Source organism: Myxine glutinosa, chromosome 6, assembly GCF_964187855.1.
Source record: "Myxine glutinosa chromosome 6, kmMyxGlut1.1, whole genome shotgun sequence".
NCBI classification, from domain to species: domain Eukaryota; kingdom Metazoa; phylum Chordata; class Myxini; order Myxiniformes; family Myxinidae; genus Myxine; species Myxine glutinosa.
This window is the reverse complement of record NC_136266.1, coordinates 43,180,015-43,206,907: the sequence shown is the minus strand read 5'-3', so window position 1 is coordinate 43,206,907 and position 26,893 is coordinate 43,180,015. Positions and strand designations below refer to the sequence as shown.

Sequence of the window (26,893 nt, the reverse complement as noted above, 5' to 3'; positions counted from 1 at the left end):
GTGACCCAACATGCAAATTCTGTTCAATGTTCAAGTCAATCAGATGAAAAATGATTTTAGAAATTTGACCTCAAGATGACGTTTGACTTTAAAATCAATATTCTTCTCAGTTGTAACGAACTCTACAGCTTGGTAAAGTTTCATGACGATCGGTTTAGAATTCTGACCTGTAGGCGATTGACAGGCAGACAAACAGACAAGACAGACAGACAAACGGAATAACAAAGTCGAATGACCAATATAAATGAAAAATAATCGATTTTGCAAGTATCAAACAGACAGGGGTGAAAACATAACCTCCATACACTGTCGGTGGCAGAGGTAATAAATAGACGGCTGCAATCGGCAGAAATTGTCCTAAAATTCCAACTAACGGACCAGTGTATTGTATTGAAGCAATTGTGTTATTTAATACCGTATATTAAGAATATAATTAATTATTATCTGAATTTGACAGAGATAAAATAGTGTCTTGGGGATGGAGTGTGACGAAGTTGCTATTTACTTTCTTGATGTACTGGTATGTTAGATTATTTATCCATTGAGTGTAGTTTCAGACAAATACTTAATAGTCACTGTGGACGTTTTATACCTCGGTCAAGGCTCATAGGAATGGCTGGACAGCATAAGGTGTCCAACTCTTCATATGAGCAAACTGACATTGAGCTGGACAGGAAGACATCCTGACAACAGGGTTCATTAACCACCTTTAGAGGCCATTTTTCCCCGCAAAGCGGGGGTTGGCCTTTTTCGGGAACCGTGGTTGTTGTTGTTTTTCGGTTCCCTTTTTGAAGCAATGCTTTACGGCCAGATGCCCTTCCTGCCGCCAACCCTTTTTGCCGCCTTTAACGACAAACAGGGAATTACCAGTGAGCTGGTACTCAATTAGCCGACCTCGGAAGGCATGACAGGCTGAGTCAACCCCCCTGGCGTTAATTCAGCGATCGACCGGGATTACGAACCCAGGATCCTAGGTATCCTAAGCCGGCACCCTAACCGCTAAGCCAACACCAAGCTTAATTTCCCTCCATAGGATGTCTAATAAATAATGATATAAGAACACCTGATGCTTGGCAGAGGCTTCAGACCTTGGCACACACACGAGGCTGTACTGTCAAATAAACTGTTCCAACCCGTAATTTTGACTGGATTTTTACTAGTATATAATAATACTTCTCATAGCAAGAGAAAAAGAACAGCATTCGGTCGAGCACATACCGCCGCAAGGCTGAACAACTTATGTTTTGTATCCCACGGATACTGTATGCTGGATCGTCATCCGGACCTAAACCAAAGTCTAATCGGCTTGTTATTGTCACCTACCCAACTCATCAACCACGTTTTGTCAAAATCCGTTCACAACTTTTGTTAATATCATGTTATACAGTACTGTGTATCGTTTTAGGCCCTTCTCTCAATGGTGAAGAATCACTTATTCGTTTTAAAAGTTCTCTTCTCCTGTCTGGATCTGGATCTTCAACAAAATCGAATCAATTTGTCCTTTTCACAAACCCTACCTGTCCAACGAGTTTCTTCCGAATCCATCCATATCTTTTTGAGATCTCATGCTATATATCGTTTTTCGCCCTATCGCTCAATGGTGAAAAATCACTTTAAAAATTCTCAGATCCGAATCCAGATCTTCACCAAAATCTAATCAATTTGTCCTTGTCACACACCCAACCTCTCGACCACATTTAGTATGAATCCATCCACAACTTTTTCAGATATCCTGCTCGCAGATAGACAAAGAAAAACAGACAGGGGTGAAAGAATAACCTCAATCCACCTTTGGTTATGGAGGTAAATATCTAAATGTAGATGGAAGGAGGGCACTGAACCAGCTTTAGAGGCCATTTTTCCCCACAGAGCATTTTTCCCCGCATAAGCCAACACCAGGAAGGAGGGCACTAACAACAACAATCATTTTTAACACTTATACAAAGATCAGCATATCCCATCAGCAAAGCGACGGATCTGGATCTTCTATGCGAGTTGGAAAAAAAAAACAATAAACAAACATAGGTCATGATTTTGGTAAATCTAATAATAGGAATTAGAGTTGCTCGCAACTATCAAGGTTTCCAATCCGTATCATGAAAGAAGGAACCGTGAGATGCCTTTTGAAATGAGCATTACTGCAACCTTTACAAAGGCGTTTTCCTTGTTGAAATAGGCATTCGTGTCACAGTTGCTGTGGATGCAATCTATAAGCATTCACAAGATATGGTCATGCCTCATGAGTGTTCAAATCATAATCACTATAGCTTGTAACCTGCTTATTCTCCATCAACTCCCCTGTGTGCAAAATTGTTAATGTTGATTAGTTTGTGTTAGCAATTTAATTTTTTTTGAGAAACTTCTCCTTTCCAAACTTGAATTGCCCCTGGTTCATCGATGATACATGTGAAGTTTCTGGTTGATCGGTTCAGCGATTCTGAAGATAGAACATGTTTGTTTGTTTTTAAATTCAAGAAATCCTAAATCCAATATGGCCACCAGGCCTTTGGGCCAATTAGTTTTGCTTGAGGCTTTGCACTCGACTTCTTGACTTGTTATAACCCTCTGATGTTTATACAGTATATACATACCGATGTAGCAATCTTCGAGAAAAATGTGTCACAAAATATCGCCGAAAAATATATAATATAATTATTATTATAACAATAATAATAAACACTCGCGTAAGAACAATATGCTTCCATCCAAACTTGCCATGCAAAATATAATGCAAGACTTCACAATCAGGAAACTGTCCAAAGCAGACTTGTTCAGATGAAATATTTGAGGAGACAATCGCAAAACCAATCTGATTTGCTCATTTATTTATTCTCGCTTCATCAAAATTTGTCTCAACGACTATTCCTTTCAACAAGAGTCCACCGCACCTTATTGTTTGTATTGTAGAAGTGCTGATTGTTGAGCTTTAGTGCAATCTGGGTTAGAAAACAAGTGCAAACGAGGAAGGTAAAAGCTTTGCACTTTTTCGGGAAGGGAAGGTGGGAATGCCGCGACAGTCATTATTGTACCGCTTACCCTCTGCCACTCAATGCAGGTGCTACATCCAAGACGGTGCTGGTGCAGGGTCCTGCTGCACGTGCCAAAATGAAACCCAAGCAATCACAAGAACAGGCAGGTGTGTAATGCTGCCTTTGTGCCCCTTTTGACTCCTTTATAAGACTGGATCAAAACTCCACTCATCCAGTCAGACTCGATATACCTCTGCCAAATTTCTACTCTTAAGTTCTAATTCCTGGATAGGCCATGCTTGTTTGGCCGAGGAAACTATGAAGGCCAAAGAGAAACCCTGAAAGAGAAACCCGCAGGTATTAGTATATTCTGTGACATTTATTGTTTTTTCAACACGCTTGCTCTTTCCGACTTCAACATAACGTTACATATCAATTTGCTGATGATGTGATGAACTACAGGAGGTAATAATTATTGAACCTATGAGTAGTAACAACATTATTAATGTCCTGGTTTTGAGAGAGAACACAAGGTTGGCTGGTTTAATCAGTTCATAGCCAGATACACCTATCGTCAATGTAGAACCCAAGTAGGAATACGAGACCATTGATGATAACAAACCATTGGCATGCCCTTTGCTGTCCTTATCTCCTTTATTTTCCCCATTTTTGCATACAAATAGGCCAGGAGCAGGTTCGATAAAAGAGCTTGCACTTTGTTGTGCCAATTTCTTATCATTCCTCATCGTTGTTTATGATGAATGTTTATGATGGATCATGAAGCGATGATAAATTCATAATCTTTATCCCCACCCAACTGGGGATAATGGCCTCCCCCCCACTCCCCCGCATAAGAATACAAGCTTATTGATCAAACAGCTCTCTTAAATAGATTGTAACTTCCTTTTCTCAAAGATTAAACAACTTCTGCAACATGGACTTATTTTATCCACAACATTCCTGAAAGTTTCATGAGCAAATCACCAGGTGAGAAGGGCAACTCCCACACAACCAAGCTCATGGCTTTTTTATTTTAACTTTCCTGCCAAAGTAGTTGCAGATGAGGAAAGAGCCTAATGAGGCAAGGTGGTCAACACTAGGCCTAAGCCACCCACATGGGGAAGAGTGAAAACAACATGGCTGTCTGAAATGAGCATTCAAATCGGCAACAGACCAATCTATAAATGATCATAGACAGGTTTTTATTTGTATAAGTAAGTGGCTCTAATAACGTGTGTGACTGCCATTGACCACGACACAAGGTTGTGAACATCTTGTTATCGACCAAATCATATGATCCAGCTAGCTCGATAGAAGTTGTTTTTTTATTTACAGTGTCTAAGGCCTTTGATGGAGCTGCACACAAATTAGACACACATATGCAGGCAGATAGACGAGACAACACCAGCAAATCTGATACATACATACCCAATACTTCAAGCAAACACAGCCACTGAGCTCAGGGGAAGTGACGGCACATCCCAGATCACTCTTTGAACCAGAAATTCCATCTTTATGACGTTGCTTTTCTCGCTGCACTGTGTGGTAATTGTGTGTACTGTGTGGTAAATGTTCTCCTCTGCATGGATGCCAACGTATGGGAATTGTCCGTGCTCTATCCGCTCAATGCTGACCATCAACAAAGAAGCAGCACTTCCTATTTTTTTAATCTTTGGTAAGACTCAGTGAGGGGTGGAATTAAATGATCTTGTGCAGGTAATGTTTTTGGCCAGTCTTTTGGCTGTTGACTTGTGTAGACTGGTCACTCAGCTTGTGTAGACTGGTTTACCGGGCCTTACCTTAAACTGAAACTGGAGAAGACATTTGAAACTTATTCAGGGTATTGATTATATATATATATATGTACAGTGACTTCACAAAGTATTCACACCCCTTGACTTTTTTCACATTTTGTTATGTTACAGCCTGAATCTAAAATGGATGAATTTGAGATTTTTTGCCACTGATCTACGTATAATACCCCATAATGTCAAAGTGGAATTGTTTTTTTCGAAAATTTTACAAAATAATTAAAAATGAAATACAGAAATATCTAATTTATAGAAGTATTCAACCCCCAGGGTCAATACACTGTAGAAGCGTATTTGACAGTGATTACAGCTTTAAGTCTTCTTGGGTATGTCTGTATCAGCTTTGCTCATCTGGATTTGGGAAGGTTCTCCCATTCTTCCTTGCAGATTTGCTCAAGCTCAGTCAAGTTTGATGGGGAGTGTCAGTGAACAGCAATCGTCATGTCTTTCGACAGATTATCAATGGGATTCAAGTCTGGGTTTTGGCTGGGCCACTCAATGACTTTCACGTTCTTGTTCTGAAGCCATTCCAATGTTTGTTTGGGATCATTGTCCTGTTGGAACATAAATCTTCGCAATAGTCTAAGGTCTTTTACACTCTGAAGCAGGTTCTCCTCGAGGATTTACATGTATTTTGCTCCATTAATTGTTACCTCTATCCTTACAAATCTCCCAGTCCCTGCTTCTGAAAAGCATCCCCATAGCATGATGCTGCCACCATCATGCTTCACTGTGGGGATGATGTTAGATGGGTGATGAGCTGTGCTTCGTTTCCGCCAGACATAGTGTTTTGCATTTAGGCCAAAGATTTCAATTTTCATCTTATCAGACCACATAATCTTTTGCCTCATGCTCTGAATCTTTCACGTGCCTTTTTGCAAACTCCAGGTGTGCTACCATTTGCCTTTTTCTCAGGATTAGCTTCCATCCTCCCACTCTCCCATAAAGCCTAGATTTGTGAAGTGCTGCAGAGACTGTTGTTGTGAGAAATCAAGATCTACAACATTGTCCCAATAGTAGGTTTAATTCAGTTTTGATCTCTGACAACACCTGTAAGAAATCATCAAGCTTTGTATTAGTATTCCGTAATCATGGAAGCAGCAATCAATTAGCAATTAGTGCAAGCAAGCCTGCAACATCTAGATATACGCACCATTCGAGTAAACACTATAACACAGAATAAATGTCACAGGAATGTGTCGGAGCGATGTTCGTCCGCGTTCTTATAGAAGCCTCTCAGTGGTTGGAGACAGCATAACACCTGGGTTCAACTTAGACACAATTTCATTACATTCTCCCTGCCGTCAAAACTACACTTCCACTAAGGCAGAAACAAGCTAGCAGCACATAGTAGCAGAGTAATATCAGTGAGCAGCAGTTGCCAGTCCATGTCAGTCAGACCCAACCATAGCGGTCGGGGTGGCGAATCTCTCTCCCAGCACGGATCCGGTAACTACCGGGTACTACATCCCCAAGACCGGAGTCCCCCGTGTCAGAGTAGCCGCCTAAATCGGGTGACGGCGGTGGCCCTTCCGGGCCAGCCGGATCGGGTGCATGTAGCGTTGAGGAAGCCGGCAGATACTCCATAGGCGGATCAACGGGCGAATCAACGGAATTGTAAGCTGGTTCGACAACTTCCCGCATGGGGCCAGGTGGCGTACTGAGACTGTCGACTCCCGTCCATTGGGCAATAACACACGAGCGTGCTCGGGGTTAGCTTGGAGAACCTGCACCTTGTCCACCAGCGGGTCATATTTACTCATGCGAACTGCACGTTTGAGAAAAGCCAGTCCCGGCTCAGCAAGCCAACCCGGTAAAAGTCGGGTACTACCCGAATACCTCGGGTAACGGAACATCCGTTTGTGGGGAGTTTGATTGGTAGCAGTACACAATAAAGTCTTGATCTAGTTTAATGCCCCGGGTAGTGACCAAGCCCATTTGTCGAGTACTCGGCCGCGGGAATTAAGACTCAGAGTAACGGCCCTCCATGTAATGCCATTAAAGCGTTTGACCTGTCCATTCGCCTGTGGCCTATACGGAGTAGTATAGCTGGAAGCGACATTATGCTGGAGCAAGAAGTTCCTCACATCCTGGAACAAGAACACCGCGCCTCGATCGGTATGCACATAGGCCGGATTCCCAAACATAGAAAACAAGTTCTGCAGACACCGGATAACCGTAGCAGCTGACATATCTCCGCACGGGAAAGCAAAAGGGATTCTAGAGAAGTCGTCAACGATCGTGAGTAGATAACGAGAATTACTCGAAGCCAGTGACGCCGGCAATGGTCCTTTGAAATCCATCGCCAATCTCTCCCACGGCCTAGTGGCTTGGACTAGCGTGCCCATAAGAGGGTTGTAGAAGCGAGGTTTGAGTTCAGCGCATACGGAACAAGTGTGACAGAGCTTACGAATATCCTCAACGGAATAGGGCAATTTACGACTGCGCACGTAATGAGCGAAACGCGTCACCCCGGGATGGCACAAGGTGTCATGAAGAACGCACAGGTCCTCAAAAGAGGTGAGGCTCACACACATCGCCGGCCGCGATAAAGCATCGGCAACAAGGTTATCCCGCCCTGGGCGATATTTGATTGTGTAGCAGAAATCGGCGAGCTCGATCCGCCAGCGAGTGATTTTCTCATTCTTAATGCATTGAGCATGCTGCGTGTCATACACAAATGCATCGCTCTGTTGATCCGCGATAATTTGGAAACATCGTCCGAGCAAATAGGGACGCAACGCCTGATCGACTCGACGATGGCATACGCCTCCTTTTCGACAGACGAATGTCTCCGTTCCGTGGAGGAGAGAGTCTTTGAAAAGAAGGCCACAGGGCCTCCCTGAGAGAGTGTCGCAGCTATCGCATGATCTGACACATCGCTTTCCAAAACAAAGGATTTATTTTCGTTAATCGTTGACACAGCGGCGTCAGCGATGTCGGACTTAAGGCCATGAAAAGCGGCTTTGGCAGCGAGACTCATGGGGAACGCATCGCAATCCACAAGAGGGCGGAGCTTCGCCGAAAAATTTTGAACACACTTGGAATAATGAGCAAACAGCCCGAGAGCACGCTTCAATGAAGCACGATCGCAGGGTGGGGCCATGTCGAGCAAGGGTCGCAGACGCTCCTTATCCGGAGCGACAGAGCCGTGGGTAATGGTGTACCCCAAGAGATCTATCGTGCGAGCAGAGTAGCGACATTTAGCCTCATTCATAGTCAAGCGATACCTGTGCGTGACCTCGAGGAAGCGCTTCAGATCAGCATCATAATGTTCTTTGTCATACCCGCAAACCGTGAGATTATCCAAATAAACAAAGACATCAGTTAAGTTCTCCTTAGTGATGAGGTCGTCCATAGCCCTTTGAAAACACGCAACCCCATTCGTGACCCCAAAAGGTAGCCGGGTGAACTGGTACAACCTCTGGCCTGATTTGAACGCAGTATAGATGCGATCCGCCACGGAGATGGGGATCTGATGATACGCACTACGTAGATCGAGAGTGCTATAGACCGAGTACTGTGCCACCTGTCGAACTAGGGAGTCCATTCCTGGAAGTGGGTAGGCATCCAATTGGGTAAACCGATTAATCATCTGTGAATAGTCGATTACCTTGCGATGTGATTCGGTCCGTACCACCAGAACTTGGGCCTGCCAAGGCGACTGAGAAGGTTCTATGATACCTTCCTTTAGTAGCTGCGCAGTCTCTTCCGCAATGAATTGCATGTCAGCTCGTGAGTAGCATCGCGATTTAACCGCAACAGGTGTACAGTCTGTGGTCATATTGGGAAACAGCGACAGTGGCTCAATTTCCATCCCTGCAAGAGCACACACAGCAAGAGTATCAGTACCACCAAATTCCATTTCCAAGCGCCCATGTCGCTGGAGAAAATCATGTCCTAACAAAACTTCTGCACATAATGCTGGTAAGACCATTAAATGCACATCCGGAAACATTTGACCCTTAATTACTAGCATCAGTCGACATTCCCCCTTTGTGCTAAGCCATAGCCCCTGAGAAGCCATGAAGATTATGCGTCTTGTCCCAAGAATCAGCCATCCATGTCTCTGTACAAGTCGAAAATCAACATAACTATCAGTGGAACCCATGTCAATTAAAGCATTTGCAAAAATTCCTTCAATCATAAGTGGGATAATCGCGCGGGACAGGCCAGGTGGCCCTGTAGATGTCGAATCGTCGAGGGGAGGTGCTCGAGCCTCGCGTGTGGATCCGATGCCAGCTAATGTCTTTCGTGCCGTTGAATTTGCTTGTAGGCCAGTCGTGCCGCCTCCAGAGGGCACTCATGCCACGCGCGAAGATCTCAGCTTTCGTGTAGTCAAAGTAGATTGTAGGTCGATCATGCCGCCTCCGGAGGGCGCTCTTGCCATGCGTGGAATTTCGAAGCCAGCGTTCGCCTTTCGTGTAGTCAAAGTAGATCGTAGGTCGATCGTGCCGCCTCCGGAGGGCGCTCGTGCCACGCGCGGAGTCTCGAAGCCAGCGTTCACCGATCGGGTGGCCGATCCCGGAAGTTGGCTGGGCGTCGAAAGAATTCCTGTCAAGGACGGTCGTGCCATGTACTGAAGTGATTGCGACACTTGTTTAGTCGGCGCGGCGAGTCTCATCAAGGTCGAGCTCTCAGCTTGGGGCCCAAGGAGAGGGGCGATCCCAACCAAGGTCGGGCGAGGCACCCTGTGTGCTGTTCGTACCGTGGGCACGGAGATAAGCACATTCAGCATCGAGCTCGCTCGCCAGCCTCGCGACGCTCGACTGACTTTTGCAAAGTGACCCATCTTTGCGCACAAATGACACTTTGCTTCCTTAGCTGGACAAACTGACCTGAGATGGTTCCGGTTCCCGCAGAAATAGCACTTAGCGTTACTTCCTGGCTTGGGTCCAGCAGCAGATGCCGCCGTCAAACCCGGTTCGGGATCCTCGAGAGTGTCCGTTGTCCCCGATTCCGGTGGAGGTGCAGGTGCTGCATCCTCAAACTCGGCGGTAGCTCTCTCCGGTCGTGTCTGTCGAGATATCCCCGCAGTGACGTATGGGCGTTCATACGCGTCGGATTGTTCCCGCGCTTCGGTGTACATGTGAGATAACCGAAGGGCTTCTTCTAGGGTCAAGTCGGCTTCTTCAAGTAGCCTTTGTCTGACGACCAGCGATCTTAGACTTGAGACAAAAGCATCGCGGACAAGGTCATCACAGACTTGTTCATGGGTGCGTACCGCAGGGGTACTGTCCTTCAGTAATCGTCAGAGGTCTTGAGCGAATTGGTCTAAGGTCTCCGTGGGCTGTCGTCAATGAGACGCAAGCAAATGTCTGGAGTAGACCACGCTTCGTCTTTTAATGTAGATACGTTTCAGCTCGGCCACAGCAGCATAATACGTCGCGCACTGTTCAATGGACATATACACCGTATGGTGCACCTTGGATTGCAGCACTGCGAGCTTCGTATCAGCAGTGATTCCCTCCTGGGAATTGAATTGATTAGCCAAGATCTTCAGCCAATGGTGTCAGCTGTGCGGCCGCGTCCGTCGCCTGGGGTCCGCGCCGAAGACTGGAACTTGGATCAGCTTGTGAGACATGTCGTACTCGTTCAGGACGAAGAGAGGAAACTGAATTAATTGTTGTGAGAAATCAAGATCTTCAACATTGTCCCAATAGTAGGTTTAATTCAGTTTCGATCGCTGACAACACCTGTAAGAAATCATCAAGCTTTGTATTAGTATTCCGTAATCATGGAAGTAGCAATCAATTAGCAATTAGTGCAAGCAAGCCTGGAACATCTAGATATACGCACCATTCGAGTATACACTATCACACAGAATAAATGTCACAGGAATGTGTCGGAGCGATGTTCGTCCACGTTCTTATAGAAGCCTCTCAGTGGTTGTAGACAGCATAACACCTGGGTTCAACTTAGACACAATTTCATTACAACTGTTGTCCTTCCCGCAGGTTCTCCCATCTCAGTCAAGGAACTCGGCACTTCTGTCAGAGTGGTCATTGTGTTCTTGGTCACCTTCCTGGCTAAGGTCCTTTTTGTCCAGTTGCTCAGTTTGGTCAGATGGCCAGCATGAGGAAGAGTCTGGGTAGTTCCATTTTCTTTCCATTTCCCAATGATGGAGCACATTGTGCTCTTGGGAACTTTGAACAATCTAGAAAGTGTTGTATATCCTTCCCAAGATCTATGCCTCCTCACAATTATATCTCGGATTTCTACAAACAGTTCCTTCGACTTGTTGGTAGAGTTTCTGCTCTGACATGCATTGTCAACTGTGGGACCTTTTATAGAAAGGTGTGTTTCTTTCTAAACCGTGTCTAATCAATTGAATTGGCTGCAGGTGGACTCCAATCAAGTTGTAGAGGCGTCTCAAGGATGAACAACGGAAATTGGATGCACCTGAGCTCAATTTGGTGTGTCATAACAATGGGGTTGAATACTTAGTGACTCAATACATTTCAGCTTTTCATTTTTCATTAATTTGTAAAAAATTCTTAAACAAAATCGGTGACATTCTTTCCTGACATGCGGTCAATGAGCTTCTTAAGCTCCTAATATGCTCCACCACGTGATTGGGAGCCTTCGTTGGAATTTTTGCCTTCTTCCAGATCAGAATCAGCAGCCAGTGGTCTATGGTAATGCTGTCCTTCAGGCTCATTTGTTCATGATCATAGTAATGGAAGAACAACTTCAGGACTTCTCCATGAGATGGAACTTTGGAAGCCTTGAGGTTCTCTTCCGCCCCTCCAAGAAGCCAGATTGCAATTGCTGCATGCATCACTTTACTCATAGCCATTGCCACTCTCATCTGAATTTTTTTTACCAGATATATAGTATATATAATATATATTATATAATGGTAAAGACACAAATAGCACAATAACCATTGCATATTGCATGACAGTAAAGACAGTGAATACATGGGACAAATGAGGGGGCGATCTTACTTTTGCAATTCTGATAAAAATTTGTAGAGTGAAAAATCTCTGCCTTTGTTGACAATATTGTTTAACAGAATGTACTTATGGGATCAAACTGCTGGCATCAAAATGAGACTGTGATATAGGCTGAATTCCAAAGTTTTCATGTGTCATAAGAGTCATAAATAGCTCTCTTCTTCTTGGAAAATTGACCATAGGTAAAACGGCAAAACTTTATCCCATAACGTTTGAATGACACTATTCCGCTCCAAAGGGCAAAACTTCAAATGGGTTGTGCAAGTCCTAAATATTGTTTGAACTGAAAAATATTCCGGCTACAGTGTTTCTATGCCAAGTGGCACCGAATGGTGGGGTGGATAAGTAAAAAAAATTACAGTGAAATTTCTCCATCGTAAATGGAAACATTCGAGTGAGGAGGGAGCTTGACAAGGAGAGGGGATAAAAGGATTCCGTTGAGAGCCACATGTTGACTATGGAAGTAGAGGAAGTCAGCAAGCCATGTGTGGAGTTGGTCTTGGATGCCATTGGCAGGGAATTTTCAGAGTAAGGCGGGGTGCCGGACTATCAAAAGCACAAGATATGTCCAGGGATACGGCCCTGATCTCATGTCTGACATTGATGGCCTCTATCCATTGTTGGGTGAGTATATAAACAGAATGTCCAAGAGGGAGTGACTAGATCTGAAACCAAATTGGTGATCTGAGATGAGGTTGTTGGAGAAAAAGAAGAATTTCATATCAACTGCGATGAACGATTCCATGACTTTGCTGATGATTGTAAGTAAGCTGATAGATCTGGAGGTGAGGGAATCAGTTTTGCATCTTTTTATATAGTGCAGTGATGTTGGCTGATTTCCAAGCAGATGGAAAATGACCGAGTGCAAATGACAGGGTGAAAAGGCAGAGAGAGGATGGGCAAGAGCAGCAGAGCAGGTTGTTAGGACACGTGTGTTGATGCCATTAAGTCCAGCAGCAGAGTCAGAGTCGAGGATTGAATGAAAACCTTCTCCACCTTCTCATGGGCAGGAGACAGTCCAGGAGCAGTTGGGTATGACAGGGAAGGATGGATACCGATATTGAGGGGTTGTGGCCACAGGATTTGGAAGCAAACAGAATTGAGGCATTCAGCCTTCTCACGAGTGGAGTTCGCTATGGTGCCATTCAAAGAGAGGGAAGGGATAGATGGGCAGCATACTCCTGAGACTCACTAAACAAGGTGCCACCAGGTTTTTGAGGAGAGAGACAAGTTTGAAAGTTCATTCTTGAGGTTGGACAGATGTTGTTTTCTAGCTCTACTGAGAGTGGACTTTTTGGACTTGTTGCGGTCTTTTTGGAATGCACTAAGATTGCCTTATGTCGGATTAGCCTTCCAGGAAGACAAGGGAAGTTGCTTCAGAGCAACTGCCTCTCCACAGGCTTCAGTGTACTATGGGCAAATATATATATATATATATATATATATATATATATATATATATATATATATATAGTATGTAATGTCTGACAGGTTATATACATATGTATATATATATATATATATATATATATATATATATATATATATATATATATATATATATATATATATATATATATATATATATATTACAGCATGGTCAATATATATATATATACACACACACTTGCTGCAGAGACTGTTGATAAAAATTTGAGGGGGAAGGGGGGGGGGAGGGGAGGGGGATGGGGGGAGGGGAGTGGAGAAAGGGGGAAGGAGAGGGGGGGAAGGGAGGGGAGGGGAGGCAGGAGTGGAAGGGGGTTCATATATATGCTGGTGAGTGAATGTAGCGTTCATCACGTTTCTGAGTTAAGTGTGATGCCGATCAGGAAGAAGAAGAAGCCGTACTACCAAATTCGTACACTTCCGGAATTGTTTGATTTATTTGTATTCAAATGTCTGGTGATTGTTTTGTATTTATTTATGCGAATATGTACTTGTATATACCTGTCAGTACTTTTAAAAGGCTTAGGCACTATCGAGCTTCTTTTATTTTTCTTTTTTTTAAACTCCAAAAACGACCCTTTTTCATAATTTTTTTTTGCCCTAAAACACTCCCAGGCACTCACTGATGAACCTCTGAAAGTTTGACGAAGATCCGTTCAGTCAACTGAGAAAAATGGTGACACAGACAGACAGACAGCTCTCATATATAGTAGATTAAAGTTGAAGATTTAGGTTGAAGAAATTTTTTTAAATGCAAAAGAAACCCTTTAGCACATACACAAGGGAGGGGTATATGCAGACTGGAAGTGTGGGATGATTTCACAAAAGTTTGAGTGAGTAGTTCAGTGACGGGATGTGACAGACATTGCATAGATATGCGTTTTGGGGGTTTTCTGACTTTAGTCTCCTCTTTAGCAAGTGAAATGCATGCTCCATTGGATTTAAATCATGAGATTGACATGGCCAGTCTAAAACCTTCAACTTTTTCCCCTGATGGATTCCTTAGTTGTGTTCGCAGCGTGTTTTGGGTCATTGTTTTGCTGCATGCCACCCAATGAGTTTGTCGGCATTTTCTTGTACATATGCAGACAAAATGCTTCCGTTCATTTCTAAATTCATTCTGCTGCTACCATCATTAGTTTCATCATCAATAAAGATGAGTGAGCCAGTTCCAAAGGCAACTATATGCAAGCCCAAGCCATGACAGGAAGAGTCATGCTATATGAATATGCTTCACAGATGAGGTACAGTAGTATGCTTTGAATCGAATGCAGTTATTTCCTTTCTCCACACTTTCACCTTTCCATCGTTTTGGTAAAGGTTTATCTTGGTCTCATCTGTCCATAAAAGTTTGTTCCAGAACTTGACTGGCTCACTTCTGTATGTCTTAGCAAATTCTAATCTGGCCTTTCTATTTTTGGTGCTGGTGAGTTATGTTTGCATCTTGCAGTGTAGCCTTTGTAATTCTGCTGTCGAAGTCTTGTACGAATGGTGGATTGTGTTACTCTCACACCTGCACTCTTGAGGTTGTTGATGATGTCAGTGTTGTTTTAGGGTTTTTCTTCACAGCCCTGATGAATTTTCTGTCGTCAACTGCAGTTGTTTTCCTTGGCCTACCTGGCCGTTGTCTCTTGCTAAGTACACCTGTGGTTTCTTTCCTTTTCAAGATATTCCAAAAATTGTTGTATGTCAAGTGCTATGGTTCTAATTCAGTTCTTCTGTTTTTTCAGCTTCCAAATTGCTTTCATAGACAGTTTTCTGGATTTCATGTTGGTTTAGGCCTACAGACTCCCAAGGCAAAAGCAAAGGCTAAAACCCAGACTAGACATTCACAGTTCCTATGTGTGAACAATTAATGCAACAAAAAACACCTGCCAGTCATTTGTTCCAATACTAATACTTATCTAAATAGGGGGACTGAACATTAAAAGTGCTATTGTTCTACAATGGTGAAACATATATACATAGAAATACCAAGATATAAAAGCTGACCTTCTGTATTCTTGTCTCATATTCATCTTTTGATCTCAAATCCAAATTTCCTAAGTATATAGCAATAATAACAAGTTTGACTTCTCTGTTCCAATACTTATGGAGGGCACTGTGTATGCCAAATATGATTACAGTACTCGTATGACGAAAACTTCTAAATTGATCAAAAATCGAAAATTTCTTCAAAAGCGTTTTGCATCACAAAAACTCTACAATGTTGTCCAGCAAGGCCAAATATCATTACACTATGTCCCAAAAATTGTAATGTGACAGTGTGTCCCAGTAAAACCTCACTTTGTGGAAAATGCTATTTTTGTTGCATTTCATAACACAAAAACATTACAGCATGGTCTAGCTTGGCCATATATGGTTAGAGTTTCTCCAATATATATATATATATATATGAATAGAGGTGTTCACGCAGAATGTGACATGAATACATCTCTACAACCTATCATATAGGAGACATGCAGGGTTTAAATATTTGTTTCATTACAAAATAGCAATATGATCACACTTTATTCCAACCAATATTCTAGCTGCGAGGTTCAAACTAGTGCAGCAGTGCTAATAGTCTTGAGACTGTTTCCCATGACTATGCAAGCCGAGGATGCACTGTGCAGAAAATTGCTTCATACAATACTATCTAATGCAGAATGTATGTATTCGACGCCGCTGAATAAAACATCTCTGCTTTCTAGGAACCAATAAAGTATAATCATCAGGATAATGTATTACTTGAACATAATGATCATGTTATTCCGCTGGCCATGTGCTGATGGCAAAATGCACATCTGTAATATGAGGAAGTAAGCAGCTTTCGTGCATCAAGATAAGATTAGAAATACAGCACAGACCACATTTTGGGATCTCCATACATCATCTGAAGCTGTATGTTCGTTATGTGTTCAGAGAGTTGAGCAAATTTTTTTCTTGCATTATTGAGATGGACAGCGTATCTCTACTGAGGATTATTTTCACAAAAATGTTGTCACATTGCTGTTTATAAGAACAGCATGAAAAAGCAAATGCCTTCTCAAAAAAAAAAAATAAAGCAAACGTCTTCAAATTATTTTAAATCTGTTTTCAAGAAATGAAAACACCAAGTGCTTGGATATAAAAAGATAAAATTCTCCATAATCCTCGAGGCTCATGGAGAGATCTGCACAATTAAATTAGGGGTTAGTTACGAGGACATTATTGGACAATGAACGGATCACCACTGTGTATGGGATTTTGAACAGGATGTTTTTCATTTGAAAATGTGCATTTATTGTGCTAAGAAGGCATTTTGACTTTACCTACTATTTCTGATTTTTATCTCTTTCATTAGGAACGGTATAAATTATTCACTTCCTGCGTGTGGCACTACATTTGACCTAACATCCCCCTTTGCTTTCCTAAAATGGACGATTTTTTGAGGAAGCATTACAAATACCACCTGTGGTTTATCCCAGGTTTATGATACTAATGCACGAGTCAACTTTGCTCCAGGTAGTATAGTATTATACTATGTTTGTTTAAGAACAGATTCATATAGCTCCATACTAATTCGGTTTCAACAAGTCTAATTTTAAACAATTCCTCCGATACAAGACCAGGTGGCATAATGGAAAGAGTCCGCTCTGAGTCTGGGAAGTAGGAGGTTCGTCTACGACTCCGGGCCAGTCATAGCAAATACTTTAAACACAGACCACAAGTTGCATACGTGCTGCTTCGTTGCTTGATGCTCAGTATTTATAGGGATAGAGCATGGACAAATCCCATTAGTTGGCATCCATGGGCAGGAAGGAATTCGTCCTTTGTTGCCCCACTGAGTGTGGAGAGAAAAACGTCATTTAAAGATGGTGTCGCTAGTACCCAGAATGCTCGGGGAGGTGATTCACTTCCTCCAAGTTCAGTGGCTGTGTTTGTCTGAAGTCAAGTCTGGTGTTGTCTAGTGTATTTGTCTTCATGTGTGTGTGTGATCCAGCTCTTCCATGAGCTTTAGACCCTGTTCAAATATACATATGTGCTTTTTCACAGTGTCGAATGCTCATGGAGGAGCAACAACATAAATCACACACATGCAGCGAATAACCAAAGATAACACCACATATGACCTCAGACAAACAGCCGGTGAGTTTGTGAAACTGATGTAACATCCTGGGGCACTCTGGGTACCAGTGACGCCATCTGTATGTCGTTGCTTTTCCCTTTGCACTCAATGGAGCAATCCTCCTCCCTCATGGGATGCCGACCCATGAAGTTTGTCCATGTTCTATCCTCTAAATGTTGACCATCAAGGAAGGAAGCAGAATGTACCATTTGTAAGTTTATGATATCATTCGGCTTTGGTTAAAATCAAACTGCCGATGCCCCATTCACAGAGCGGACGAGCTAACCGTTATGCCACCCGATCTTTCATGTTTTAGTATCAACTACCGTTAACTATCTGAATCTGTATCGGTGTTCTTCTTCATCTTCTAATTTACCGTGCTCACTGTTCTCTCTAACCATTACTGCCTCCCCTTTTTTTTCTTCCCTTCCACGCAGACGACTCTAGAACAGAAGCCTCAAAAGCAGCACATCACTCGCCAGCTGCCCCACGAAGCCGACAGACAGTGGCATTCCCTCTGGGCCTCGCAATGGCGCTGATCGCCATGCTTTCGGCGTAATGTCGATCACAACCACTATGCGCCTAGCACGCACCGCTAGATGTTGGCCAGAAGCAGACAATGCAAAGAATCAAGCATGTAAAAAAAAAGGCCACTGATTGACGAAGGCGAAAGTAACAGACACTCCCTGTTTGGCGCCTCCGGAAAGAAGCCATGCTGTAAGTATCCACAGCAAAATCAGTTCCGTAAGGACCTCTTGTCGACCAGATGCGTAGCGATGCGCTTGTCACCAGAGTCGGCAAGAAACTGTCTGCCAGGTACATTGTTGAATTGAAAATGGCTTCTTGGAGAAGAGTAGATTTTTTTAATTTAATTTTAACCCAGGGTCGCAGAGAGAAAGTAGGAGGAATATGATCTCTCACAATGAAGAACCTTCCTGCAGAATCGTCGCATCATTTCGAGATTTGAGGGGAAAATGCAACTTTGGCATCGGTGACATTTGTTTACTTTTTCTTCAATTAAATAATGACTTTGCCACAATTCGTCACTTATTTCATGCTCAAGATGCCAGCTTTTAGTTAAGGAAGTTATTGCTATGCTCACCAGTGATACGAGTCAACTTTTATTCTTTGTCCTATTGTGAACGACAATTGTTCCAAGTGTAAGTGTTGTTTGAGTGCATTATTGTACAATGGAGAAAGAGCTTTGCCTTTGTGTATGTTTTCACATTTGTGAACTTTATATGATCTCAACAATGAACAAGCAAGCAGCAGTCATTTACACTTTTCGTGTAAAGGCCTACGCGGTGATATTAGACCACACACTTTTTGATACGGCTTTTGCCATAGTTTAATTGTGTAGCTCAAAAACCTTTGCAACTTCCGAGTACATTGTGGATTCCGTGGACAATTCACAACGTTTGTCTCATAAGGAAGTGCTCTGTTTGCAAGCGTATGTCCGCCAAACACTATCCGGTGATTCCTGTTGCTTTGTGGGCCAATGTAAGTCGTTAGCAGATTTTAAATTTGGATGAAAATAAATTAAGAGGTATGAACTATGGGAGTGAAGTGAAGGAGCTGAGGTACACATGCATATTTTTGAATATTTCTTGGAGAATTTGACTTGTAACCTCTCAGGGTTTTGTGAAACAAATGCAAATGACAATGTTCAGCCATTAATTGTTTTTTTCTTTTCTTTAAAATTAGAGTTTATTGTTTAGGTTTAATCAGCAAGATCAGTCAATCTCAATAACTTATTTTAATTATTAACAATCTTATAGCTTTCTGCCTGCAAATGTCAGTCGCTGTATTACTTTGGAGTGAATTTAGAGCTTTTCGGCTCAGCCGAGGCCTAGGGCAACACCTTTGTGTGGCACGAGGCACACAGGCACATCTGCTATTCCCACCAACATTACGCAACTTCACGACCTGGTGCAAGACCAGCCAGGTTAAATGCGCATGCAATGCGACGAGTTGGCACAAGCTCTTTTCTAAACAGGGTTTTCTCACTCTCCCTCTTTCTCTCCCTCTTTCTCTCTTTCTCTTTCTCTTTCTCTCTGTCTTTCTCTCTCTCTATCTCTCTCTTCCTCCTGCTCTCTCCCCCCATCTCTCTTCCTACTTCTCTCTTTCCCACCCTCTTTTTCTCTTCGTCTCTTCGTCTCTCCCCTCCCTCTCAGCTGCGTTTTCTTACATCATTTGCCACAACCTGATATTCCCACCGATTTCACTACATTCAATGTTTTTCCTGTTTCAGTCAAGTTTTAATGATGTCCTACAGGTATACTGGGAATGTTATACATGCATGAACTTTGACCTTTACTTAATATTTGTACAATTGCCATAGCCGATCATCCAATCATTTGGAAATATAACATATCTCGCAAATAGCATTGAAAGAATATTGATGTAAAAGTAAAATAAAAAAACAAGGAGGAAATTAATCTAATATAATGAAATAAAGAAGGAAGTTTTAATGTGAGCATAAGCACAAACCTAACGGCTTCAATGTGGTGAAACTTCCTCTCTCTCTCTCTCTCTCTCTCTCTCTCTCTCTCTCTCCCTCCATATCTCTCTCCTTTTCCTTTTAGTCATTGTTGCCATGACACACTAGACGCTGATTTGGTTACTATGTGAGATAATGTTCAACCATTAATCCATTTTTTTTTTTTTCCTTCAATCATCCATTCTCCGAAGGCTGGTGTGGAGACTTGGCATCAGGTTGGAGGTAAAGCGACACCATAGTAGCAGGAAATGTCGCAGCCACAGCTAATCTCAATGTGCATACACAGGGCCTTTATTCTTTACCTTTACATATTTCCTTTAACTCAAAGCCCAATCTGCAGGCCATGCTGTCATGCCATTTTGTGCTATTGGATTGGAAGGAGTTCCGAACGAGGCATTGCACTTGGGGCATCATGTCACCTGCCTTCCTGCCATGCATGATCATACAAAATGGTGGGACTAATGCACTTTCTTATCTGATTTGTTTATTCATCATTTTGCTTCATTACTTGCCATTTTCTACTGATGTCTGTGTGCGTATGTGTGTGTGTGCATGTGTGTGAGTCTCGATGTGAGCTGTTGATAAGCTTTTGGATCACACACCCATGCTCATACATCGCCCCTTCATTTGTGATTCGCTTGTTTTCTTTTCGTCATTGTGACATTACAAGTTGGCTTGGCAGTTAAAGCATCTGGATAAACAGCGGTTTGCTTTAAACGTTGAGACATTTTCCCCTTTTTTTCTCTGAATCTGTGCGTAGCTCATTGGGAACCTGAGTTACAAGCATTCTGTTCCTTTGGGGTGGCCTTGTGGTCAGTTAGTAGTAATTAAAATTAGTCCAGATAATACAATGTTCAACAAATGCACAACCTCTGAAACGGAACTGCATTTGAAATGCTTTAAGTCTTGGCTTTAGAAAAAGCAATGGCTTAACAATAATTGCAGAATGGTGCTGAGAATGAAACTGAGCGGCTCCTTCACAATCCCCTTTTTGAAAAAGTCATCAAAACAATTTCCCACAATCTACAATCCTTTAATCCCTCTGACCTATACGGTCCTGTGGGTATGTGCACATGAATGGGCGAGTCATGTGCTCAACAGGGGGATTGGGACACCCAAGCTCGACTCCATGGATACTATGTATCCTAAGTGACAGTTCTAGGGTGCGTAGGAGACAGCATCACTGCGGAACTCCGCAACGATCCCTGCAAAGCAATCGCATTTTGATTCCCTGCATTGTTGCTATTCTGCGAGGATCAGTTAGTCTTACATTTATGTTGGGTAACACGTTTAGGGTGTTTCAGCACACATCACTCCAATACAGTCACCTGTTGATTATCTGGAGTGCAACTTTCTCTCTCCCCGGGTGTGATACCTGGATAAGCCTTGGCTGAGACAAATGCTGTACATACTCACTCCTGTGTTGGCAAGAGTCAGGACGGAGCTAGCTGGATGTTGGGATGAATTCCGGACTGATTGCGGCTGTGTTTTCCTCAATCAGTCTAATGTTACTAATTCCTTGCTACTTTAACTCGCTTTGTTTTGTATAAAAATATTTAAATATTTCCATCTGACTTGGATTCTCTGCCTGTTTTTTTCCTTTTTATTTTTCTTCTTTCAAACAATGTTGAGTGGAAGCAGATGTGTTGTGCGGCACAAAGCGATGTAGTGACTCGTATGATTAGCTGCAGGACGATGCGGATTACTACCAGGTACCTTTTATGGTCGCCCCCTCTCCCAAGACGGTCGTCGGGTATGAAAACATTTTTCCAAGCATGGCCCCTTAGACCCCGAGGAGTTGGGTGCCAAAACAACAGCTTCGGTTGTGAATTTGTCGGTGATGTTGAGGTGAGCAAGAATAAAGATAGAGGGGTTTTTGTGGCACCAATCAAAGGGAAGTGGCAAAGCGGTCGCCCGTGAAACACGCGACGAGAATTTCAGCAAGAAATGTGAGGGTCGAGGGAATTGAATTTTTTTTTCTCTCTCTCTCTTTTCTATCATACTGATCCCTTTTTATCCGCGGATGCAGCAAACAGCATTAATCAATTCAAATGAGGTAATTAAAATGCACTCTTTTGCAGCAGCCTCTCTCCCTTCCAATTGTGATGCTTTTATGCATATCGTTGATCCATCGCTCTCTGCCCTCTTTCTCTTTAATTGTGGATTGGCCTTGTTTTATCTCCTGATTGGCATTTTGGGTGACCTACTGTTCTGCTGAATCTTTCCTGTGCATCCTCCCTCCTGATGTCCTTGTGCTTTTTTTGAAAGTGGAATGAAATAGCAGAATGGATGAAAAGACTCGTTGAGCCACCAAGCTCATATCGCGTTATCTCCCTCCTTCTCCTCCATGCTCCTTCTTTTCCTCCCCATTCCTCCTACTCCATCTGCTCCCAATCCTTCTCATCCATCCCCGGTTCAAAGTATGGCTTGCTTCATAATGCAGGCCCCTGCTGGCACGTCAACGTTAACTGGGTTTTAGAAAATAGAACGCAGAACCCGATAGTATTATACAGTAGTTCACTGGACCTGCAGGATAACTCAGTTGCTGAACCCAATGATCTGAGATGTCCCCTGAAGGTCCAATTTGAACTACCATTTTCCAATGAATATAATATGATGGTCCGATGAACTGAGTTAGGTCAGTAGGCACATCCTATTCTAGGTCGAAAAAGTCAATCGAAGGTTGGAATGATCTGTGGACATAATTCTTGAAGAAAGTGTTCTGGTTTACATCGCACTGGCAATGGATGCCAAAGGTCAAGTGCTGAGCTGAAGATAACCTATGGTTAGGTTATCAGGTAGCTATCATTACTCCTGAAACAGTTCGCACAGTTGAGGAGATTCTTGTACAACAAAAGCCGAATGCAGAAGTCCCAGAGCTTGCACAGACACTGAAAGGTGTATTAATCTGTTTGTTAAACCACTTTAGTCTGGCTGTTGCCAAGACATCTCCAGCATATTGATGGTCCAAGTGATGGTTGCACATAATCCTGAAATGTTGAGATGCTGGAGACCATTGCTACTGCTTAATGGGTTTTGCAGGTATAAGGATTTAGCCTGATTTGCACACTGGAATTGGGAACTAAAGAGACGAAAAGCAATGACCTTTTTATATTGATCTAACACTCATATACGTATCTATATGGTGAGTCATAAGTCCCAGGACACGGTTTTAGCTGCTTATACAAAATTTTGTTCATACCATCTACCAGGGTGAGCCATAAGCCCCAGGAGTAATAACAGTAATACATAATAACAGGAATACATAATAACAGGAGTAATAAGACATTCCAGTAATACAACAATTACAATTCCTCCTTAGACATCGATTGCATCTGTATGACGTCCTTCGTTGTCACGAGTTGTCAACCAGTTTTCATGATCTGTATCTGAGAATTTTATTCACAAATGACAGTTGGTTTATATGGTCTCATGTGAAGGTCTTCTTTCATTGTGCGACGTAACGATTAATTTGAAATACCCAACTCCGCAGAACGTTTCCGTAATTATTTTTTCGGAGATCTGAGAACGGATGTTTTAATGTTTCAATTCCCAAATCAAGAATATTTGGTCGTCCGCTGTGCTTGCTGTCGAGTACACTTCCAATCTGTAATGCCTTTTTTTCCCAAAGATGACGATTTGATTTTGATGGTGCTGGCTTTACAAAATGCTCCTCAAAGTCTTCCAGCACCTGATTCATCGTCTTGTTTGTGTTTCTCCTCTCGTGGTACCACACCACTGATAACCGGCCTCTTTTTCACTGTGCATGGGCTGTTGTCTGCCATCTTGGTTTAATGTAGCAATTTTCTGAGAAAAAAAAAAACAGTTTAAGTACATCGTGAGCAGCAAAAACCAGGTCCTGGGACTTAGGACTCACCCTGTGTACACACATTTTCAAGTTTTTGTGTATTTGTTTGTATGTTATTCTTTCATGGCCGAACCGTAGCACCTAGAGGCCCCGACTTTTGGGTGTATGTACTTCAAAATCTGGGCAAGGATTTAAGATACCAAGCGTTGGCCTTGACGTCCATTTCGAGGCCACCAACAGCCGATTACAAAGTGTATATTAGCGCTGCCGGCCCACAGGGAAATGGTAATCTCCACGAGGTCAATAACTCCATAGCTTTTGAATGTCCAACACGTCCTGAAACTACCATTGGGAAAAGCGCACCCAGCCGGGAAAAAGCAGCGCCGGGCAAGAAATGCGAGGGTACCGTCCCCAGGCAATGCAGGATGCCATTGCGTGTAGAACAAGAACATCATGAAGCATTTTTATTCCCTGGCATGAATTACATGAACGAAAGGAGACAAATGGACAGATCAACTATATGGATATGGGGAATGAACCTGGCATCCCAATACCATGACATTAACTATTCCGATGGGAGCATCCAACTGAACAATGCAGGATTTGTGAAAGTTTTGAAAAGATTTTGCATATTGTTGAACTTTTTAAAACTAAATGTTGTCGAATGACGATATACAAGTACCTGCTGTAACCTGTAACTCAAATGAGGTTCTTTGTTGTTCGAGCATTGGACTTCTGTGGTCAGAGGTCAGTGATGGATGGAACCCATGCCCAGAAGGAGCAAATTCATTGTGATCTGACTTTTGACTCATCGACAACACCACCACTGAGCATGGCTCGGAAGATGTTTCCTGGAGTTAAGCTGTGACTGTGCATCATGTTTTTTGTAAGTGCTGACGCTTTTATGATCACACAAACCTTCATGCCTTTTCTAATCTTGCACAACTTTGGTGGAAGAGAATTAAATTACATGTGAAGGAATGAGCTCTGCGTGCGCCGTTCGATCTCTGGCATGCGTCGTCCCCAGATCTGACCTCAATTTACACAGCAGGATAGAAAACAAAAAGACTGCCTGGCATTTCGAACACCGCTTGATGCACAATGAGTGTGAAGGAGCACACCCGGTCCATGCCGACATTTCCGAGAAAAAACAGTGTGGTAAAACAAATTACTTTGTGAAAACTGACGACAAAATAAGTTCTGAAATAGAGGGTTTTCAGAGTTATCCAACAATGCCGTGCGCGCCGCTATGTTGGTTATGTTCACTTCCCCGCCAACAACATCAATAACCCGACAACCTCACACGTTTACCTCGTTATTCTGATTTACTGCAATGGAACGTTTCACTAATTATTGTGCACCGCACCTTTCCTATGCCATCTCAAGGCATTGCAAATCGTCATTGCTGGGCACCAAAGGGGGCTCGGCAGTGACGCACGCTGAAAGGGAGTACTCAGTTTTCACTCTGGTTTCTTGCTTTCTTGGTTGTCCGGGCGATATCTCAGCCATCCTTTGAGCTAGAAAGCTGAAATTTCGGCACAATAGTGAGCAAGTGCTTTGTCAAAAACGGTATTTATTTTTTTTGATTAATCAATTAATTGAGGAGTTATTTAATTATTAGCGATTAATGAAGTACTTATTTAATTAATCAAATTTCCCTTCTCTTCTGACCATTAACTCAGGCACCTTTTGAGTTAGGAAGCTGATATTTGGACATGCCAATGACCAGGTGATTTGGCTGCAAAGGACATTTTTGATTTATTAATTAATCAATTAATCGATTAATTATTTAATTATTCGATTAATGACAAAAAAATTTTTTTTTTTTAAGTTACAGATTCTGATGAAATAGTGGTAGTTTATGTGTTCTCTGACCAAATTGATTAATAATTTAATTTTTTTATGATTATTATTTATTTATTTTCATTATTAATCATTTATTTATTTTCTTTCTCATTTGGCCAATATCTCAGGCACCTTTTGAGCTGGGAAGCTAATATTTGGACATGAGTGACCAAGTGATGTGGCTATCAAGGATATTTTTGATTTATTGATTAATCATTTCATCTATTAATTATTTAATGATTAATCGATTAATTATTTATTGAGTAATCAATTAATTATTTAATTTTTTATTAATGACTTATTTAATTACATTTCTAAAAGATACATCTTCGGATGAAGCACTAGTGGTTTAGTTATGCGATTAGCCAATTGATTATGAAAATATTTTGTGATAATCTTTTATTGATTTTAATTATACAATTAATCAATCAAGTAGTGTACACCTCTCCCTCCCAATGCAGCCTCAATGAGCTGCACTGCGGTATTGCCGGGCGCCTGAGGCGCCCCGGAAATGCCGCGCTGTAGGATATTTAATTATTTGGCATGGGGGCAGTGTACTTTGAATGTATGTGTACTTGTTTGGCTTTTGTTTGGTCTTGTTTATTCATACCTTTTTCTCGCTTGTTAAGCTTCCAAACCAATATGGCGTCCGCGCACTGCATTATGGGTACCGAAGGCCCTCTAAAGTTGGTGGTGGTTCGTTGCAGCATTTTCTGGGGGCGGTACTCATTGCACCAACTTCTGAAGGATGATGGGCTGAGTCGACCAACCTGGTGTTAATTCAGCGGCTGACACCGGATCAAACTCAGAACCCCGAGATCTCAAGCCAGCAGCCATCTTAACCATTAAGCCAACACCAGGCTTCCTCAATCGGTGAAGACAAACACATTGGGAGGTAGGAGGTTCGAACCCCGGCTGAGAGTACGTGCTGCTTCCTTGCTTGACGCTCAGCATTTACAAGGATGCAGTACGGACAAACAACCATAGGTTGGTTATAATAGCGCATGCATTTATGGGCTGAATATGCCTGCTGCGTTCGTCCAACAAACAGAGGACTCATCACAACTAAATGACTTCTTCTTCTCGTGTGCAACAGATGACAAATGGTAGCATCATTGGGAGCGACCCAGGGTGTGCTGCTGATGCAGTGCCCCCTGTAGGTGAGGGCAGGTATTTGTTTAATGTTAGCAGACAGGACAGCCAGCTTAACGCCCAACCGAGGGATGGCACATTTTATGATGATTTTTGTTGTGATTTTGGATTGGTGACTTCGAATCACCAATCCGACATTTCACAGTAGATTAGAAAGGTCAAAGGTTACCTCCGCATCATCCTCCCAGACCACAATGTTGAAAATTCAAATTTAAACAAAATGAAAAATTAAAACGGTTTTGTAAAAGTTTTCTCCGGACGATCATTCTCAAAATAAATCCACTTTATATCCTTCGATGAGAAATGCACCGCT

General features: G+C 42.5%; 1 protein-coding gene across 1 annotated transcript in view; it reads left to right on the top strand.

The window, feature by feature from the left end:
• LOC137416518 (ephrin-A2) overlaps positions 1–21,349 on the top strand; it is a 339,219-nt gene extending 317,870 nt beyond the window's left edge. Inside the window, exons 4-5 of the mRNA XM_068102132.2 lie at positions 3,056–3,136; positions 17,713–21,349. Of these exons, the coding sequence (XP_067958233.1) occupies positions 3,056–3,136; positions 17,713–17,834 (203 nt within the window). The 3' untranslated portion in view covers positions 17,835–21,349. The remainder of the gene's footprint in view (positions 1–3,055; positions 3,137–17,712) is intronic.
• Positions 21,350–26,893: the final 5,544 nt, after the last annotated feature.